The sequence below is a fragment of the Crocodylus siamensis genome, chromosome 4, assembly GCF_052110815.1.
Source record: "Crocodylus siamensis isolate JL-2025a chromosome 4, ASM5211081v1, whole genome shotgun sequence".
Classification (NCBI taxonomy): domain Eukaryota; kingdom Metazoa; phylum Chordata; order Crocodylia; family Crocodylidae; genus Crocodylus; species Crocodylus siamensis.
Genome location: NC_143398.1, coordinates 236655920 through 236670542, shown reverse-complemented (window position 1 = coordinate 236670542; position 14623 = coordinate 236655920). Strand labels below are relative to the sequence as shown.

Here is a 14623-nt window from a genome sequence, read left to right as displayed (position 1 = left end):
GAGATCAACAGAAGTGATCAGAGTTTTAGAAAACGTGACCTACGAAGAGAGACTGAAATAACTGAGTGTTAATCCAAAGACAAGACAAGATTGAAAGAAGATATAACAGTCTTCATAAAAAGAGACTACTGCAAAGATGACAGCTGTAATCTGTTTTCTAGGTTCACTGGGGTAAGAACAAGTGGTAGTGGGCTCAAATTGCAAGAAGAGAAATTGATGTCAGTTGCCAGGAAACACTTTTCAACTGGAAGGATAGTTAAGCACTAGAATAGAATACAGAGGGAGGTTTCATAGTTTGTAGGGTCGGAAGGGACCTGAGCAGATCATCGAGTCCGACCCCCTGCCATGGCAGGAAAGAGTACTGGGGTCAAACGACCCCAGCAAGGTGTTCGTCTAGCCTCCTCTTAAAACCCCCCAGGGTAGGAGCCAGCACCACTTCTCTTGGAAGTTGGTTCCAGATCCTAGCTGCCCTGACTGTGAAGTCGCACCTTCTGATGTCTAGTCTGAATCTCCCCTCTGCCAGCTTGTGACTGTTATTCCTGGTCACTCCTGGCAGTGCTCGGGGGGACAGGGAATCCCCCAATGCCGGCTGGTCCCCCCTGACTAGTTTGTAACAGGCCACTAGATCCCCCCTCAGCCTTCTCTTTTGGAGGCTGAACAGGTTCAGGTCCCTTAGCCTCTCCCCATAGGGCCTGCCCTGCTGCCCCCTGATCATGCGAGTGGTCCTCTTCTGGACCCTCTCTATGTTGTCCACATCCTTCCTGAAGTGCGGCACCAGAACTGGACATAGTACTCCAGATATGGCCTGACCAGTGCTGCACAGAGGGGGAGCATCACCTCCTCGGATCTGCTTGAGGTGCATCTGTGGATGCATGACAAGGTGCGGCCGGCCTTCCTGACTGCCTCCCCACACTGCCGGCCCACGTTCATCTTGGCTTCAATGAGTCCAAGATTCTTTTCTGTCTCTGCACTGACAAGAAGGGAGTTCCCCAGCCTGAAGGTATGGTGCTGGTTCTTCCTCCCCAGGTGCAGCACCTTGCACTTGTCAGCGTTGAATCCCATCCTATTCTCATCCACCCATGCCTGTAACCTGTCTAGGTCCGATTGCAGCCTATTCCTCCCTTCTAGCATGCCCACATCCCCCCACATCTTAGTGTCATCAGCAAATTTGAACAGGGTGCTTCTTACCCCCTCGTCCAAGTCACTGATGAAGATGTTGAACAGTGCAGGCCTGAGGACCGAGCCCTGGGGGACCCCACTGCCCACATCCCTCCAGGTCAAAAGTGACCCATCCACCACCTCTCTCTGGGTGCGGCCCTCCAGCCACTTGGCGACCCATTTGACTGTGTAGGTATTGACGCCACAGTCCCCTAGTTTCTTAATGAGAACAGGGTAAGAGTGTGTCAAAGGCCTTCCAAAAGTCCAGAAAGACTATGTCCACTGCTACCCCTGCATCTAAGAATTTGATGACGTGGTCACAGAAAGCCACCAGGTTGGTCTGACAGGACCTGCTGCTAAATGAACCCGTGTTGGTTGCCCCTAAGCATAATCTCCTCTGCTGGCCCCTCGTGGACATGTGCCAGGATAATTCTCTCAAAAAGCCTGCCCAGGATTGAGGTAAGACTAACTGGCCTATAGTTTCCCAGGTCCTCCTTCCTCCCCTTTTTGAAGATGGAAACCACACTGGCCCTCTTCCATTCCTCTGGCACCACACCAGAGCACCACGAGTGCTACTACAGCCGTGCCAGGGGTCCCACAATGACCTCAGCTAATTCCCTCAGTACTCAGAGGTGGAGATCGTCCAGACCAGCTGACTTAAATACATCCAGTCCCTCCAGAAATTCCCTAACCAGTTCCTCACTAACCCTTGGCCTAGGTGTGCCTCCCCTGGGGTCTAAGGGGGGCCGGGGCTGTTCTGGTCCCTGCTCAGGAAAAACGGAGGCAAAGACGACAAAGCTAACCTATTTAATGACTTCTGGTGTGACGACTAAATTTCCTAGCGTGTCCTGCAGGGGCTCCACATTACCCGGAACCTTCTTTTTGTCCCCTATGTATTTAAAGAAGGACTTCTTGTTGTCATTAATCCAGGAAGCTAGTCCCAGTTCCATCTCCGCCTTGGCCCTCCTGACCACCTCCCTGCATCCCCAAGCAATCGCAGTATAATCCTCTCTGATGATGGCTCCTCCCTTCCATTGGGTGTACACCACCCTTTTAGCTAGGAGACATTCCTGGATGGTTTTGTTGAGCCACGGGGGCTTTTACACCTTCTTGCTCCCTTTGATCCGTGCTGGGATTACCTCCCTTTGGGCTTGGAGGATCGTCTCCTTAAGGAGCAACCACTCTCCTTGGACACCTGGCTCCCCTCCCCTCCAGGACCTCAGTGCTTCCCTGGCTATTCTCCTTAGCTCATTGAAGTCTGCCCTCCTGAAATCTAGGGCTGCTGCCTTGCTGCAGGCCTTTGCCACCTTGCGCTGGATGGTGAATTCCAGCAGGCGATGATCACCGTCACCCAGGTGGTTGAGCACCTGCAGCCCTCTCACCAGGTTGTCGCTGGTGGCTAGCACCAGGTCCAATGAGCCGTCTCCCCTGGTGGGGCTGTACACCTCCTGGGTTAGATGGAGGTCCTGCATTCTGGCTAGGTTGTTGAGTGTCACTGAAAATTAAGAATGAATCATACAAATCTGTCAAGAATGGTTAAGTTAACCCCCCCATCCCAGGGTAGAGTTGGAAATGGACCAGATGACCCCTTGAGGTCCCCTTCACCCTATTTTCTGTGAGTTTACACGCTACAAGTAGTACTGAATGGAAGCTGTGAAATAGCTGCACTTTCAGGACTGTTAGTTTTGTTTTGTTTTTTAAAAAGGGGAGTGGGGGGGGTGGGGAAGGAGAGAACAACATTTAACATCTACCAAGTTAATGATAAAAAGGCAAGTGAAGAATTTATGTAATGAAGTGGGATGTTTCCAGAAAATCTGACTGTTGGGTGCAGTGTGGTAGACTGTGCCTGAGGTCCATTATTTGAGAGAAGGAAATCTACACACTCAGGTAGGATTATAACTAAGGGTCTACTCAATTTGCAATTTTGCAAAAGTCCAAGATCATCTGTGAAGTCAACTTAAGTCAAAACAAAATGCTCACTCCCCAAATGGAGCCAGCAGTTCTAGCTGCTGCAGCCCAGCCTTACAGCCCATCATCAGGGGCAAGGGGGGGAAAATAAGGTGGTATTATGATTTGCTCTTTGAAAAAAAAAAAAAAAAAAAAAAGACCAGTTAGTGGGCTTCACAGACCTCATTTCAGTAATAGCTTGTCTTCTTTTACTTCTCAGCTACAATTCGTAAAAAAAAAAAAAAAAAAAAAAGTTACAACTTGCATATAGATTAGTTTTTTGTTCTTGAGAAAAATTCAAGCTTTAAAAAAAATCTAAACTGTGCACAGAATTAAAGACCTGCATTTAAGCCTGGATAATGGTAGACTTGGAAACCCTAGCTAATCATAAACATAATGCAACCATTATTGAATGTTCTTCCTTTCATACGAATTGAATTTTATTCCTCAGCTATGGAATACCAAAGTATCTTATTACTTACAGGCAAACTGATGTGAAGCCCACCCAGAGCTACAATCTCAGCATGAAGCACATTTAATAGCCAGCAATTATATTTGTGCCAGGAAAGCAAAGTTTCCTGCAAACAGAAAGAAGCACCTATTCATTTTACTAGAGATGTGAGAAACCCACACTTTCATTTCTGTGAAATTTATATTACTATCTGCTGAATAAGAACATTCCTGGAAGGATACCTGGGCAGCAAAAGGCATCTTTGGCACTGAAAGAGGGCTAGGTTACCAGGGGCACGTTTGAAACCAGGCAATAGTAATAGGAATATACTAAACTATCCTTTGCTTTGGAGCCACATAGACACTCCAGAATATACACTTCACGTCACAGCCAGACTTTGCAACTTCGCCCTTCCTTGGCTGTCAAATACACATACAGGAGAAAATATTGCATTTATGTGAAAGATTCATTATGTAACCAATACCTTGAAGAAGTAATGCGTCTTTTCTCCCTCCCCCACTATCCACATAGCTGCCAAAAGTTAGGCTAGTGGCAAAGATGCATTGTGCTCCCAGGTGGCAATTTGCTCTTAATATTTAACAGGTTGTATAACAATTGTACTGTTGTGCAATCATGTTGTGGCTTTGCAGCATCTGCGTGAAATAAAAGGCATCTCACCTCTCAATGAAAATATATCGATATTGAAATGGGAAGGTTTACATGGTACTCTATGAAACAGAAGCATCATACAAATATTAATGATACTTTAAACAGATATGGAATTCAAACATTGGCACTGATGTAAATTACAACACAAGTGAAACTTTCCTGTGCCCTCAGTTGTTAGTTTATCTCAGGAGCTCTTTAATACTTTCAAGTATCCTTTTATTAAGATCATTTTAGCCACACACAATCTAAAGGGACCTCCTTGGATCATCAGATCCAGTCCCCTGTACTGTTGTGCAAGTGTTATACGGTGTGCGTGTGCACATGATCAGTTTTGGTCATTTTGAAGCTAGTTTATGTGCAGTGAATTTCTGTTGTTACAGGTTTAAGTGATGGGGAAACTGGTTTAAAACTGGTTTATGTGCAATTTCTGTCCCTAGCCTTTAGGGGTATTTTCTGGAGTAAATATTTAATCAGTATCTAAGCTTCAGCATGGAAATCCACCTTGGGAACAGAGTCTGATTTTCTAGTTATTTACTACCTACCATTTGAATATTTACAATTGCAAACAATCTTTGCAGCACAGAGAGAAGTGAGTACCATATTTTGTTACATACACAGTTCAGAAAACTTAAAGGAGACAAACACTCCATTCAGTAAGAACTAATTCTAATTAAAAAACAAAAAGTAACCCTTAAAAGGGAAGGAAGGAAGGAGATGCACATTTAAGGTTAGAACACCCGGCAGAGAGAACAACCTTTTTTTAAATACTGGGGCAGAATTCAAATAAGAAATTCAGCATCTAGCAAATGCAACAGGTTGCTTCACATAACAGGGGTTAAAGAATCCCTCTCTTCTGTATTTTCCAGTATGCCAATAGATCACATGACTATTCTTAGCTATAACATACCCCGAGTCAAATGCATCTCATATGCCAAAGCACGCCCCGCCCCCCATATTACAGGTCTTGAGCAATTAACTGGTGAATTGTCCAATTACCTTGAGACCAACAGCAACACACACATAGGATCCATCATGTCATAAAAAGCTCCAACCAGCTATAAAGTTGGACCTCAAAAATGTGTACTAAACTTTATAGCTGGTTGCAATTGAGCTTTAAAATTTGCACGTGTAGCAGGGTTTCGCATGCAACTGGGAGCCCCATCAGCCAATGGGGCTCCCAGCCATGGGGGTGCACCATGTCCAGCTGGAGCAGGGTGTTCTGCAGCCGAGGGAAATTTCAGCCCCAGCAGCTGCCAACTCTGAGTCCTGGAAGCACACAGACCTAGAGTCCTATAGCTGCAGCACTGGGTCCTAGCAGCAAGGAGATGCACCTGCCCTGGGGACACACGAAACCCCCAAGGCTTGGGGATAATGGCTCCCATTATTCCCCAGCCCCAGGGATGTGTGAAGGGGGTCCCCAGGGCTCAGCTCCTCAGCAGGAGCTCCCAGTAGTGGGAGCAATGGGATACAATGCACAATTCCACAATCATGCATCCTGCCGTGCATTTGTGGCATGCCATAAGCCTCAATTGCGTGGACTGCATATCAGATCTCACTGCACCTTGACCTGCAGGTATAGAAGGGCCCAAAGTTTAAGTGACTGCTTATAGATCAAGTCTGTAACTCCTTTCAGAGACAATCTTCAAAAGACCAAAGAACACAGGATTAAAGTTAGATGCAGCATATACCAGTGGGATTAGCAGCACCTCTGCAGCATCTCTCTCCTTTTATCATGTAGTCACATGAAGAGGTTGTTTTTTTGTTTTGTTTTTTTTATACACAGACAGATTTGGCATGACAAACAGGAAACCAATTCGGTTCTCTCACTCACATTGTACTTGAACCTAACTAGAAGTTTTAAATGAAGTGTTATTATCATCATCAGCTTACTGTTAGGTACCTTGTCTCAATGAGGTAAGCAGTGTAGGTTTCTTGCATGTTCACGGCATTTCTTCCAGTCCGTTTTTCTGCTTCCGAGACACTGATTTCTATTTTCTTCAATAAACAGTCTTCCATCTTAAAAAAAAAAGGCTGTATATCACATCCATTACATAGAAATTGATTTGTTAACTATGCCTTCCTCTTTTCCTCACCCCTGTTACTTGGTCTGCAGAATTGAGGCCTGTCTTACTCAGGAGATCAACAGCACTACCCAGCATGCAAAATTAAGTATATATGCAGCATTTCTTGAGTCTAAGTCTTCATGCCCTGCATGTCTTGCCATACTTCCATGTACAAAATTCCCTTGCCTGCTCTGGTGTCAGGAGCCAGATAGCTGTTGTGACATGTGACACTCCCCTCCAGCCAGTCACAGTGCTGGCCACCCACTTGTCTTTGGGCTAGCCACCTGTCTGTCACACCTTGGTGGTAGCTAATGAAGTTGTTAGTTAGGTGGGTGGCTGCCCTCCAACCACCCCCATAACAAGGACCTAGTGTACATCCTCCAACCTCCCTTTATATGCATCCCATGCCTCACAGATGGTTCTTACAGCTGTGCAATGTCCCGGCCTGAGGCCAGGCCCAATTTGGCAGTGTTGAGCCTCTTACATTCCTGCTCTGTTACAGGGGACACACACACACACTCTCTATCACACCACCCTCTTCACAGCCACACTCAAAGAGATCCTCAGACACCCCTCAGTCAGCCCTGGTGCAGTCTTTCAAGCCTCTCCCACAGCCCTCACCTGAACAGGACTCAGCAATTCACAAAACATTAGGCCAGCTCCACCCCTCTCTCATGCCAGATATCACACCCCAGCTGTTCCCATTAAGGTCTGATGACACCCCATTTAAAAGCAGCTCTCACTCCACCACCTCCACGGCCTTAGGCACCCTAAGGCTTACCTGAACCAAGCCAGCCCTCCTCCCCGGGGTTGCAACCTACTCATCCCTCTCACCAGGGCCACAACTTACTTGGCCTAGCACCCAGTCTCCTCTCTGGGCACATACCAGGCCCTCCAACTCTTACCTCTCTTCTCACCCCTTCCTGGAACTTGCAGGATTTTCACCCAACAGGCTCAGTCAGGTACCCTTTGTACAGGCAGGCCTGGCCCCACTACCCTTTCTCCAGGCTCTTATACACCTAACAGGCTCAGGTGCCTTACATGGGCATGCCTAGCCCTACTTCCCTCTGCTGTTACGGTAACCCACTGGATGGTGGGGGCAGGGGTTTAGGCACCCCAGCCTACCCTACACTGGGGAGGTTCTCAGTTCTGGCATTTAAATAGCCCTACCCTGCCAATGGCAGGGCCACCAGGTCTCCCTACCGCAGCAGGGGGACAGTTTCAGATCATGTCCAGGACCAATAAGGCCTCCTCCATCCCCATAACCTCCACCCTTACCTCTAAGGTGCCCCTGGTTAGCAAGAGAGCCAGATGATACTGTTTCCTTGACTGCTGGAAGCAAACTGCCTGCTCTCCTCGCTGTGCCTGGCTGACCTTTGTTTGAAAATGGCCACCCTCATCAAGCACCTGCCAGCTGCCTGCTTCAGCCCTTAAAGTGGCAAGTACTGGAGGTGCTCTGCCACTTATCTTCCCCTTTAAAATGATTCCTGAGGGAGAAGCTTCTCCCTGCTGCTCACAGGCAGGCTGACTGGCAGACTTCAACAGCCACTAAGTGGCAAGCACACCCCTGGTGCTCTGCCACAGCTGTCTTCAACTTCACCTCTACAGTGTTATTATTCCTATGGGGGTCTTGTCAGGAAAAGGTGAACAAAAAGTGGAGAATCTGGACAAACGCATGTTAAACCACAGAAGGGATCCAGCATGTCCTCCTAATTGATCACAATACAAGTTTAGCATAGTGGCCAAACTTCATTGCAAATTTGCACGCTTGAAGTGCTAGACAGCATCTGCTTCTGTCTAGGCAACAAATAAAAATGCAACACAGAATTCAGATTTATATATATATTTTTTTTTAAAAGTCAAGGTTTCCTACTTGCCGCTATGGGAAGCAGGGAGTCAACCGGAGAGAGAAGTAACCTGACTGCAGCAACCTAGAATAATTATCTTAGCAGCTGCATTTTTTAATTAACTGCTAATAATGAGAACCAGTAGCTGCTGACCCCTACGCCCCGAGCGCCCCCTACGTTGTCTCTGGAGCTAAATATTGCTTTTTAAATGCACATATTGCATCCCGGACCATCTCGCGTTGCCAGCCCCATGTATTTGGTGGGGGGGAGAGGGTTCGGTTCAAATATTTCTCCCCACATAGCTACAGTCAGGAAAAGGGTCCAGAGGCTCCTGAGCATTTGGAGGATAAGATAATTAACTTCCACCCTAACGAGGCAGGGGCCAATTACCAGGGGACCTTGACACACCTGCTGTGGCGGTCGTGGGGATGCACGGGGCTGCTCCTGACAACCGCAGGGAAGGAAATAACCCAATATATCGGGGCACTTCGCAGGAAGGTTTGTTTTCTTAACTAAGTCGCATAACCCAGGCCGGCCCCACACAGCCCCCTCGTCCCCGCGCGCTGGGGGAGCCGAGGCGGCGCCCAGTGGAGGGAGCCTGGATGGCGGCGGCCGGCGCTACGCGAGCACGGGGATCCGCCGGGCCTGCTAGGCCGCAGCGCTGCCCGCCCCGCCCCGGCGCGCAGCCCCCCTCAGCCCCTCACCGCTGCGGCTCGGCCGCGCTGCTCGGCCGCGGGCTCCCCGGGCGGCGGCGGCGGCTCGGGCCCGTCCTCCCGGCTCCTCTCCATGGGCTCGGCTCGGCCCGGCTCGCCGCCCGCCTGCGCCGCCGGCACCGCCTCCAACACCGCCTCCGCCGGCCTGAGGCACCCGGGTGTCCCGAGGAGGAGGGGAGCGGTGGTTCGGAGGGTGCAAATCTTCCCTGCCCTCGGCTCCCCTCACACACGCGTGTGTACATGCGTGTCTGATGAAGCTCAGGAAGATCTCGACAGACACACACGCACTTTATAATCGAGCTGTATAGCGCTCGGCTTGCAAAAGTTATGGAGGATGGCGCCTCGCGTTATGCCCCTGGAAACTCCACTGTGTCGCAAAAAAAAGCCTAGACAGTGCTGACCCCCTGGCCCGTTTTGACCACTTTTACGAGACAATTTTCAGTACTCGCCCACTGCTGTCGTAACAGGGATGGTGACCGCGGGACTGCGTGTCGCCGACAGCGAGCACGGATCTGCACTGGAGACTTGATTTTGGCGCGCGATGCCCCACGGCCCAAAGCCGATGCCGGCGGGCTCCCACCACGCCGATCGCGTCAGAGCGAATTTACCTCGCAGGTAACGAATGTTTGGTCCCATACAGGGAGTCCTTGGACTTGCAACACAATCGGTTCTGGAAAACCGTGTCTGAAGTTGAAACGTTATAACTCTGAACCGATTTTTCTCGTAAGAAACAATGTTATAAATGGGGGTTCCTGAACCCAGGCCTGATACCCTATTTTCACTAAAAATACCCCAGAATTTTGTACTCGATGAATTATAAATGAGCAATGCTGATGTATTTATATTGTAAACAGCAATCATACTGATTTGGAAGGACTTCTTTGAGGTGACTTTGCTGAACTTTTTGAAAGGCTCTTGGCTGGACTTTTTGAAGGGGTCTTGGCTGGAGACGTCTCAGGAGTCTTGGCTGCAGGTTCTTCTGGAGTCTCGTCTGCTTTCTTAAAGGAAGTGTCCAAGGAAGTTTGGACAGACGTTCTCCAGGGAGATGAGCGACACGGTGAACTTGTTCGCTGGTGTAGCGTCACATCGGATCAAACGTTGTAAGTCGAAACTGGCATTGTAAAGTTGAAAAGGTATCAATTTATAGACATTGTAAGTGCAAAACTTTGTAACTTGAAACGTTGCAAGTCGAGGACCGCCTGTACTATAGTCCTTTCACAGCATCTGATGAAGTTAACTTGGGTCCACGAAAGCTTGTGCTCTATATCTATATCTAGCTCTATAGATATAAATATCTCTACGCCTGTATCTCTATATCTATATGTCTGACATCAAGCAGAAGGCAGGGTAGATTTGCACCTGAGATGTATGTGCTTTGCCTGGTTTATGCAGCATGGTGCTCAGGCTCTTTGTTTCAGCCTTGCTTATTAGCAGGTGTTCAACACCACCCTAAGGTGACTGCATCGATTTGTGTCTGGGATTTGGTGGGACCAGGGAGAGGATGTACATAAATGGTAGCACTGCCGAGCATGGTGAAGACGCTGCCTTTCATACCACGTTCCAGGTCATGCATCCCAGGCTGCCACTTGCAACCACGTCACATCACTGACACTTATTTAATTTGTGATCCCCCACATCCTTTCTGCAGTATTAGTACCTAGCCAATTGGTCTCCATTTTGTATTTGTGTGTGCGAATCTTCCTTCCCTGGCGCTTCTCTTTAGTGAAGTTCCTCTGGTTGATTTTGGACTACTTTTCCAATGTATCAGTATAATTTTGAATTCTGATCTTGTCCTTCAGTGTGCTTACAAGCCCACTCAGCTTGCTGACATCTTCAAATTTATGTAAGTGTTCATTTTATTCCATGATTCAGGTCATTAATTAAAGTTTTGTATGGTACTGGTCCCAATAGAGACATCATTGGGATGCCACTGGACCTCTCAGTTTGACAGTGAACCACTGACAATGACCCTTTGAGTGAGGTTTTTCAACTGGCTGAAGGTGAGTTGAAAACTGTGCGCCCACCTTCATCTAGACCAGCGGTTCTGAACCTTTTTCAGTCGATGTACCCCTCAGTCTCAGAGTGAGACTTCACATACACCCTTACACGACTGAGTGATAGGTGTTCGGAGTGACCTTTCCCGTGTGAGGTTGAGGCATGGAGCAGGAGTAGGATAGGATATCTGGTTTCCATACCCAGGCAGATCTTACAGCAGTAAAAAATGCCGGCGATTTCAAATTGTCAAGATTTTTTTAGGCCCTTCGACTTGTGTTAGTCACTGTATGAAATATATCTCACGTACCCCCTGGGGGTACATGTACCCCCAATTCAGAACCGCTGATCTAGACAATATGTCTCCAATTTGCTTACAGGATGGTCGTGCTGGAGAGTCTCAAAAAGCATTCCTAACATCAGGTTATATCACATCTATTGCTTTCCCCATATCCACCAAGCCAGTTACTCTGTCCAAGGAGGACATTAGATTGATTTGATACCATTTGTTCTCAGTACATCCAAACTGGCTGTTTTTATCAGCTTGTTCTGCAGCTGCTTATAAATTGATTGTCTAAAAAATTGTTACTGAATCCTTCTAGTTATCAATGCTGGCCTAGAATCCATAATTGCCTCCTTTCTTCCCCTTTTGAAAGGTAGGCACTTATATTTGCCCTCTTTCAGCCCTCTGGGACTTCACCCATAGTCTTCAAGTTCTTGGAGATAATTGCACCTGGTTCAAAAACTTCTTCAGCCAGCTCCCTAGGTATCCTACAGTGAATTTCATCAGGACCTGCTGCTGACTTGAAAACATCTAACATATATTGAGGGGTGTAGGTTGTAGCCATGTTGGTCTAAGGACAGGCAAGGTTCTTTGGGTGAATTTGATATATTTTATTAGACCAACTTAAATAGTTGGAAAAAATATTTTTTTTAGCTTGCTAAAATTTTTTCCCCACAACTATTTAAGTTGGTCTAATAAAACTTATCAAATTCACCAGAAGAACCTCGTCTGTATAACATATTGAAATATTCTTTAACTGAACTTCTCCTATGCTGTGGCCAGTGCTTGTGTCCACTTGCTAACGTTAATTGTGTTAAGTACCTGGTCATAATTGTCTTTTATTGTGAAGACTGAAGTAAGGAGGTCTTGAATACTTTAGCCTTCTCTGTTTTGTCCAGTATTTGTCCTATTAAAATAACAGATCTGTTCTTACTCCCTTCATGCTTGTCCTATTCCTTTATGTTCATTTCCATTTCTAGTTTCTATACAATCCCTTCTCGGTGTTCAGGTCATTATAGAGCTTTTGATGCACCTATATAGGTCCCTTAGGGTACTCCCATCTTTCCTCCACCTCAAGATAGATTGTCCTTGTGTCTTTCACACAGTCTTTTAATAACTGCCAGCTCTCCTTTATTCCTTAGATTACCTTCTAAAGAGGCCCTGCCTATTACTTTCCCTGCTTTTTTAAGCCCATTGTCATTATTCTGCTGCTCTCATGCTTTCCTTTCCTTAGAATAGCAAACACTATAATTTCATGATCACTGTTACTTAAATTACCTTCCAACTTTCAGTTCTCAAACAGTTCTTTGCTGTTAGCCTGAATCAGATCTCAGATAGTCACTCTCAAATGGCTTCTTCCCCAACACAGTCAAAGAACTTTACGTGCTCTCTCTGTCCTGCTGTAATTAAAGTCCAGGCCCTATTTTTGAGTACTTCTGTTAGTTGTCCAATAAAAGCCTCATCCCCCATCCCCCCCCACTTTGGGTGGAGAGAAGACCTGTACCCTGACATTACACTTGCTTCTTTTCTCTTTCTACTTTTACCCAATGACATAAGTCAACTCTGCGTCTCACTTTTTCCTAAACATCAGACCAACCATATTTGTTCTTGATATGCAGTGTAATGCCCCCTCCTTTTTTCCCACCCTTCCTCCAGAACAGGGGTGGCCAGAGTTACTTGCCCTGGGAGCCACATCTGATCCTCCACCGAAGTTCAAGAGCGAGAGAGCCTAGGATGGAATGGGAAGGGTGCTGAGTGACCCGGAGTAGAGGTAACTGCCCCAACACACACGCACACGCATATGCACACACACACATGCTGCATTTTGGCTACCATGCATGGCCATGGTGGTCTTCAAGAGTTTGAGCCACCAGCCTCACATCCACCAGACATACATGACTTTTAAACATGGATTTCTATTTAATTATGAACATAGCATTAATAATTAACATTGGTAGACATAGAGACCTGGTGGGCTTCCATCATGGCTTTAAGTATTTTAAAATCTGGTTTATTAGTTGTCAAGACAGTTGTAAATCCGATATTAATTTGTAAGGATTGAACGTTTTGATTTTATGAACTTCATCGCTGAGGACAGCACTTCACAGCAGTACGTTGTGCCAAAAATTGAAAGGAGTTGCATGTTAGCCTTCTTGAGTTGAGGGTATTTTGTTTCCGGAACCTGCTTCCAGAACTTGATCATAGACTCCGATTTATGGATCATCTTTAGAGCCTGGCCTTCCTGGAGCTCCTGTAGTTCCATTTTCACAGCAGGTATGTTCATCACCACAGGTTTTGGAGTCCGACAGCCATCTTTGATCACATCAACCAAGAACAGGTTTACAAGTAAGGCAAAAGAGGATCTCAACTTCTGCAAGTCTTCAAACCTGGCTTGAAAGTCATCAAACAGTCTGTGGCAGACAAGGTTCTTTGAGTAAATCTGATATCTTTTATTAGACCAACTCAAATAAAATAATAAAAGACATCAGATTTACTCAAAAAACCTTGTCTGCCTATGTCCTTAGACCAACACAGCTACAACCTACACCCCTCAAACAGTCCTTGTTCTTTACGACTGTATTCTTCAAGTTTGCGATCCTCTACTTTGATTTCAGGGAATGAGTTTACCCTACTCTTGAATGGTGAAAGTGGTTGAAGTCTCTTGAGACTGTGACTCTTTGCAGAAGTTTTACCTTGTTCTGGAAGCTGAAAACTGTCTGAGTCAAGTTAGAAATAATTTTATCCTTCCCTTGGAGAGACAGGTTGAGAGTTTGTCGATACTACGGTGAAAAACATCAGCTCCTGCATCCATTCCTCATCTTCTAGTTGTTGATAGGACTTTCCCTTTCCTTCATCCACGGAATTAACTATATTCTCCCCCTTCCACCCCACTCCTGCCGGCAGCTGCTGGCTGCTGGCTGCAGGATTGGGCTTCTGCCGCCACAGCGCCAAGCTGCCCTGGCTTTCTCCATGGGGAGCGCACCACAGGGTAAGCAGCATACTGCCGTCCCCGTCCTGACAGTCCAGTGCCTGAGCTGGCAGTCCCAGAGGAAGAGGAGGAAGGAGAAGAGTGGGCTCAGGGCACTGCCCACAGGGAAACCCAGAGCAGAGGGAGGTTCTAGGCTACACAGCCCCCTAGAGCCACCTCGGGAGAAGTGAGCAGGGCTTCGGCCAGTTTCCAGAGAGCCACAAGTACCATGCCGACGAGCCGTGATTTGGCCACTGTGGCTCTAGATAAATCTGTGTCCTTTCCTACCAGTCCTCCCTTACTGTGGCTTAGCTCCTAAGTTTCTGTAACTGCCAATTATGTCATACTTGTGGCTCTACACCAAGATTTCAAGCTCCTCCCATTTATTCTTCACACTTCTGATATGCATGTGTAGACACCTCCAGATATTCAGGAGATTCTCCTATGATGATATTGCAATTTCCCATTTTCCCTCCTCCTCCTCCAAGATTTTACCCCTCTAACCAAGTTCTATTTTGTTTCTTTACTCATT

General features: G+C 46.9%; 2 protein-coding genes across 4 annotated transcripts in view; one reads left to right on the top strand and one right to left on the bottom strand.

Moving 5' to 3' along the window:
* SNX4 (sorting nexin 4) overlaps positions 1-8972 on the bottom strand; it is a 53541-nt gene extending 44569 nt beyond the window's left edge. Inside the window, exons 1-2 of one of the 2 annotated variants that reach the window (XM_090045964.1) lie at positions 8840-8972; positions 6126-6241 (exon numbers count right to left, since the gene is read on the bottom strand). In XM_090045964.1, the coding sequence (XP_089902090.1) occupies positions 6126-6241; positions 8840-8923 (200 nt within the window). In that variant the 5' untranslated portion in view covers positions 8924-8972. Of the gene's footprint in view, positions 1-6125; positions 6242-8543; positions 8677-8839 lie in introns of those variants that run through there. The other variant, XM_090045965.1, reaches the window with a different exon arrangement.
* Positions 8973-9810: 838 nt separating this feature from the next.
* The window catches only part of LOC149867692 (TGF-beta receptor type-2-like), an 80418-nt gene continuing 75605 nt past the window's right edge, over positions 9811-14623 (top strand). The window contains exon 1 of one of the 2 annotated variants that reach the window (XM_090045959.1): positions 9811-9948. In XM_090045959.1, coding sequence (XP_089902085.1) covers positions 9894-9948 — 55 coding nt within the window. In that variant the 5' untranslated portion in view covers positions 9811-9893. Of the gene's footprint in view, positions 9949-12779; positions 12895-14623 lie in introns of those variants that run through there. The other variant, XM_090045961.1, reaches the window with a different exon arrangement.